The 6525-nt window shown below is 50.9% G+C and overlaps 1 protein-coding gene across 1 annotated transcript; it reads left to right on the forward strand.

The window, feature by feature from the left end:
• Window positions 1-304: 304 nt before the first annotated feature.
• On the forward strand, window positions 305-6153 carry SP5 (Sp5 transcription factor). The gene is made up of 2 exons (XM_031451619.2): window positions 305-1104; window positions 1800-6153. The coding sequence occupies exons 1-2, from the start codon at window positions 1054-1056 to the stop codon at window positions 2943-2945; spliced, it is 1197 nt and encodes a 398-aa protein (XP_031307479.1). The 5' UTR covers window positions 305-1053; the 3' UTR covers window positions 2946-6153.
• Window positions 6154-6525: the final 372 nt, after the last annotated feature.

The raw sequence follows: 6525 nt of genomic DNA on the forward strand, positions 1-6525 counted from the left end.
CTCGGGTTACTCTGGGTGTCCTGCCAAGCTTAGCTCAGCGCGGCCAGGGTGTTTTTCCCAGGATATTTGCAAAAGTTGTGGCCCGAGAAAACTTCCAGGTTGCCAGCAAGAATGTCGCAAGAGAGTCGCTCGTCCTGCGGGCGGCCCTGGAGCGTGCGCGCCACCCACCGCCATCCTGGGCGGCCACCCGGCCCCGCCCCAGGTCACAGCGCTGCCCGCCGCTTCGTGGCGGCCAGGCTGGGGCCAGAGGAGGGGGGGCATGAGGCGGGCGGGGCGCAAGGAGGCCTACGCCCAGCCCCGGGAATTCCCTCGAGTCCTTGGTGTGCTCCAGCCGGTGCGTGTGCTGTCCGGTGCGGGGTGTGTAAGTACAGGGGCTGGGGGTGGAGAGATTTACCCTCATCTTCGTCTCAAAATCCCGCGCCTGGAAGCCGAAGACAGATTTCTCTGGAGATAACAAAGACACTTTGTCACTTTGGGCGCTGCCTCGGTGCAAATCTTTAATTGCAGGGGAGTAGGGGGGGAAAGGGGATCGAATGTCTCAAGCAACCCAAGCGCGGGTCTCCAGGCGGCAAGGCCCCCTTTGATCAGGAAAATCCAATTATTTGTGTATATACATTTCCCACATAGTGATTACTTCATTAATTGTCCCGCCTTTATCTCCTCCCTTCCCATCCCCCCTAATAATCAGTTCTTTTATCCAGACCAACAAACACACCATAGGAGCTTTGTGGATTCAAAGGATTTGCTTTCGCTTCTGAAAGAGCCGCTATTCTTTGATGATTGGGTAGCGGCAAACTTCAAAGCCATAAATCTTCCCTCTGACTGGCTGGCGGCCCAGCAAAGTCCTTATCAAATTCTTGGAGGTGATCCTGAAGCGCTCAGACCGCGCGCGGGGCGAGCGAGCCGGGTGCGGAGAGGGGCGAGGGCGGGGAGGGCCCCCGCGCGCAGAGCGGGCGCCGGGGAGGGACTGTAGGCGGCCCTTCGTCCTCGCCTTCGGGTCTCCATGCCTCGGCAGCGCCCTGCTTCGCAGCCAACGGCCCGCAAGCCGTAGCCATGGCCGCCGTGGCCGTCCTCCGGAACGACTCGCTGCAGGCCTTTCTCCAGGTCAGGGCTGGGCTCAGAGGGGACGAGGGAAAGGTGGGAAGGGTCGTGTCCAGATCTCTCCTGGTACTCTGTGCACCCTGACTCTCAAAGAGAATCCCGCTCAGTGGATGCCGCTGGAGTCAGACCTAGGGGTGCCCACACCAACTTCACACCTAACCTTGGTGTGAAGAGTGTGGCCTTTTGGGGAGGGACCCACAGATCGGGGGGTTATTTGGAGGTGCGCATCTGGCTGAGAATCGGGCCGCAGCTCACCCCGCTGAGCCCTCCTGAGACCGGCGGATGTGCTCGAGAATAGCGTGGAACAGAGACCTTAAAGGATGGGAGGGAAGGCGAATGGGCAGGCAGGCCATGGGTGTTTCTAGACCCTTTCCGATCGCGGAGCCGGGAGCGGCCCGTCGGATCCCTCTCCCCTCCCACTTTGTGGCTGCTTCCTCTGAGGCTGGATGGCGACTCTTTGCACCAAGTAGTTTAACAGGAAGCGCTCGTGCGCTCCCCGTTTAGGTAGCTCAGGCACGGAAAGTTTCCCAGGACTGGTGGGTGCGTGCGTGGGGTGCAGTGACGGGGGAGGGACAGCCGGACGGGGGAGGGGCGGCGGTATAATAGCTGGCGTGGGGGTGGCGGGCCGGCCGGGAGACCGCGCTTGGAGCGCTAACCTTTTGTCTCTTCTCCGCCCTCCCCTGCCGCCGCCTATGCAGGACCGCACCCCCTGCGCCTCCCCGGACCTGGGCAAGCACTCGCCCCTGGCGTTGCTAGCAGCCACCTGTAGCCGTATAGGCCAGCCCGGCGCCGCGGCGCCCCCGGACTTCCTGCCGGTGTCCTACGACCCCACGCTGGGATCGCCCTCCAGGCTCTTTCATCCGTGGACCGCGGACATGCCCGCGCACTCGCCGGGCGCGCTACCGCCCCCGCACCCCAGCCTGGGGCTGACACCGCAGAAAACGCACCTGCAGCCGTCTTTCGGGGCGGCGCACGAGCTGCCGCTCACACCCCCTGCCGACCCTTCCTACCCCTACGAGTTTTCACCGGTCAAGATGCTGCCCTCGAGCATGGCGGCCCTGCCCGCCAGCTGCGCGCCTGCCTACGTGCCCTACGCGGCCCAGGCCGCGCTACCGCCGGGTTACTCCAACTTGCTGCCCCCGCCGCCGCCACCGCCACCGCCACCCGCGTGCCGCCAGCTGTCCCCCAACCCGGCCCCCGACGACCTCCCGTGGTGGAGTATCCCGCAGGCAGGCACCGGTCCGGGAACCTCGGGGGTTCCAGGGGGCAGCCTCTCCGGTGCCTGTACCGGGGCCCCCCACGCACCTCGCTTCCACGCCTCGGCGGCCGCTGCTGCCGCCGCCGCCGCTGCCCTGCAGCGGGGCCTGGTGTTGGGCCCGTCGGACTTCGCGCAGTACCAGAGCCAGATCGCAGCGCTGCTGCAGACCAAGGCCCCCCTGGCGGCCACGGCCAGGAGGTGCCGCCGCTGCCGCTGCCCCAACTGCCAGGCGGCCGGCGGCGCTCCAGAGGCAGAGCCGGGCAAGAAGAAGCAGCACGTGTGCCACGTGCCCGGCTGCGGCAAGGTGTACGGCAAGACGTCGCACCTGAAAGCGCACTTGCGCTGGCACACGGGCGAGCGGCCCTTCGTGTGCAACTGGCTCTTCTGCGGCAAGAGCTTCACGCGCTCGGACGAGCTGCAGCGGCACCTGCGGACTCACACGGGCGAGAAGCGCTTCGCCTGCCCCGAGTGCGGGAAGCGCTTCATGCGCAGCGACCACCTCGCCAAGCACGTCAAGACGCACCAGAATAAGAAGCTCAAAGTTGCTGAGGCCGGAGTCAAGCGGGAGGACCCGCGGGACCTGTAAGCCCACGCGGTGGCGACTCAAGGCCTCTCCCGCCTCGGACTCCCTTTCCAGCTCCTCTTCCGGGAGGTTCCGGGGGTTTGTGGGCAGCCGGCCAAGGGGAGACCCAGCAGAGGCACTCGCCCTTTCCTGCTTGCCTGCCTCCCAAAGCGACGCGCGGCTCCCAGCTTCCCTGGCCCGGCCTGCGGAACGGGGCCTTGTGCCCAGGAAGAGCAGGGGAGGTAGGGTTGAGAGCTCTGCGTCACGAAGGAGCGGTTTCAGACTCTGAACCATTCCCACCGTCTGGAAGACCTACAGTTTGGGGGGACTACCCTGGGCTGACCTTTGTATATAGGAAACACTGCTGAAGCAAAGGAAACGGACCTTGAGAGATTGGCAATAGTGCTCGGGAGTTTTTTGCTAGGACTGGGCCGGGTTTTGTACAGGTTATTTAATAGCTTTCTTAAAGAATAATTATAATAATTATAACGTTAATTAAAATGTTACTTTTGTCCTCAACTCCATGCAGAGCTACAGCATGAAATGTCTCTGTAAAGCAATCGGCATTTGCAGCGTGAAAATAAATACGTTAACTCCGGGGTCACCTCGGGAAGACCCCGCTGGGCCGGTCTCATTTGATCTTTTCTTCTTCCGGGAGGCTTTACAAAACGGTCAGGTTTCACCGGGAATTTGAAGGTTCCTCTAGGCTGCTTGTGTCTGAGGCTTCTTTGGTTTGGAAGGTTCTGGGCAAGCGTGCTGAGTGCAAAGATGCAGAAAGGAGGGCAGGGTCAGTTTTGCGGTAAAGAGGTTAGGGTGAGATTTTCCAATCATACGATGAGTTTCTCACGCGGCCTTAGGGCTTGACCAGAGACTGTCGGGCTTCTCTTAAAAGTTGATACCTGCTGCACATACAATGCACGCTCTTTTTACCTGGCGAATTGGCTGTGGCTTTCCATTCGTGGGTACTCTCGGAACAGAGGTCACAGGGGAGCTGCGCTTGCTCCTTCCTGGCAGCCGGCTATGCTGGTGTCTTGAGAGGTGCTGGAGACTCAAGGATCTGTTCACGGATGAAATTTTGGAGGGTTGCAGAGAAACTGGGGGCCCTTGTTCAGGTTGGTCTTTGCCTGGGAAAGAAGCGCCACTCCTGTATTTCAGCCCCGTCATGATGCACAACCTTGTCTCGCTTGTTTTCTTCTCAATCATTTTGCTGGGGAAGTCTTAACAGCCTTGTTTCACAGTAGCCGCTTAGTGATTTCTGCCTAGGCCAGGAAGTTTAGTCCCATTTTGTATCTGGGGATTTTCTTTTTTCAGTCATTGCAGTAGACTAAGATTTTCTCTGGGAGGAGCCAGGAATGCTCCTATCTAGATTTCTCACATGTCTCTAAAATGTGAAGTTTTCAATGTGACTTTTACAGGTGTTTTTTCAAGTGTCTCAACTCAGCTGGCTCCCTGATGTTTCCTAATACTTTAAAAACCTGAAACTGAAACCTTAATCTTCTGGTTTGGAATTAGCAAAGAAAAAAAATTGTTGTAAATGTTGTTACTATGTTAAGCTGACTGCATCATTAATGCCAAGTTTGGACGGAACTGAATAATCTTTTCATGTTAGTAGAAGTGTATATAAATTGATAGGATTTCAGTTTATGCACTGCTGTTACCTTGCCTTTTGTTTGAAGTAAAACCAAAGGGTAAATTCTTAAAAGCCAGGAGGGTTGTGCTTGAGACTTACTATATTAAGTAAAACTCAACCATCAACATAATTGAGATGAAAATTACTTTCATACTCCTAAGAAATAGCATTTTTACTCTGTAACTTGGGACAAGGTCGTAACTATTAAAATCATTGTGGAAATACGCCTTAGAACCAGTTACTCTCATTAGAGATTTTTAAACTATTTAATGGCAGATTGGAATGTGAGTCTTCAGGGTTCTTTACCTGGGAAGGGCAGTTTGGGCTAGCTAAATCTTCAAGGGTGTGACAGTTTTGCAAAAAAGAAAAATAGTAATGAGAAAGTTGCTACACAGTAACATTAATATACATCTAAATGTGTAATCTAATCTCCATCAAGATTCTTGAGAATCATCTCTATGAAGAGTTTCAGAAACTCTGACATCTGAACCACACCCTGAGATCGACTTCAGAGCCAGAAAAGATTTTGGAGTAGGTGATAGGGAAAGAGGAGTCCTGATTAGAAAGTGAAAAGACCAAGGACTCTGGACTTAGAAATTGAAATGCTCCTCTTATGTGAAAGAGAATGCCCTTGGTAGAGAAAGAAAAATGTCAATTTTGAAGTGAAGCTGCCAGCTAGCATTGATAGCTACGATTGTTTAGTATCCAAAGTGTTGAAGATAAAGTTTCCTTGTAACTTTGTGATTGTTAAGAGAAAGATAAAATATATGGAATTTATCTAAAAATACAATATATATAATTTTTAAAAGCAGAATGAAATCATTTGATGACAAAATAACGTTCTTATGTTTTCACTTAATTGAACCTGCAAATTTTAAAAGTTTGGTAAAAGTAGAGTCTCTAGACAACCTTGGTACAGCTGAAAGACTGTTCCTTATTGTGAGTGCAAGTCTGTGTTCCACTTACTTTAGACGAATATATTTCTGTATCGACGTAGAAGCCAGGAGGTCACAATAATGTGATATTATTATCCAAGTGTAGGAAAGCATTTCATGTTTATACTGAAAAAAAGCTAATCATGATTCTGTATGCCCAGAAATACAAGTTTGACGATGCAGAAATGTGTTAAAATCTGAATTGCTGTTGCATGCTTTATTTGGCTCATAAAACTGCAACCTACTACAGTACCATTCATTTAGGACTTTAAAAATTATTTTAAAATAAATCAATATGCAAGAAGTAATATGCAGAAATGATGTAAATTAAGCACAGTTAGCAGAAAATTTAATGAAATTCAGAAGTAAATTACTATTAAATGTAAACTAAAATTTATTTTTTATTTGGAATTTTGCCAACATCAAAAAGAAGTTTAATCTACCAGCTGGATCCAAGGCTTTATTTAAAGACCTCAGCACCCAATACAATTGAGTTTTTAAAACAGTTGAAGAAAATATGTTAACAATGGCCACAAATGTCAATAGACATTTTATATTTTTTAAACAACTGTTTTAGTAGCATGCAAATGTAATGTAAAGTGTAATGTTTTTTTTTAAATTCTAAAATTAGTGTGATATGTTTATTAAATTTAACATGATTGACAAATGAACCATTTGACCAAAAACTTAGAAACATGGAGAAATTGAGTTATCAGTAATTTAGGTAATTTGGAATTCTATGTTTCTGAACTTGTTAACAACACTCCATAGTTTTCTACTTTTCTCAAGAGAAAATTGTGCAAATTTATCTTTAGCTGACCACTAATTTGGAATAGCTCTGGTCATGAATGAAATTAAATTATGTTAAAGAAAATACCACTGCATTATTCACCATGTGTTAGTCTTTTCTAGTTTCAGTTAGAGTTTAAAACTTTTAACTATATTGTGTATGCTGTTTTAATTTACTTTCCCTTAAGACAGTCAAACAACACATACCAATTAGAAAATTAATCTTGAGCATGCTTCTTGCAGAAACCTA

Source organism: Camelus dromedarius, chromosome 4 (genome assembly GCF_036321535.1).
Source record: "Camelus dromedarius isolate mCamDro1 chromosome 4, mCamDro1.pat, whole genome shotgun sequence".
Taxonomy (NCBI): Eukaryota; Metazoa; Chordata; class Mammalia; order Artiodactyla; family Camelidae; genus Camelus; species Camelus dromedarius.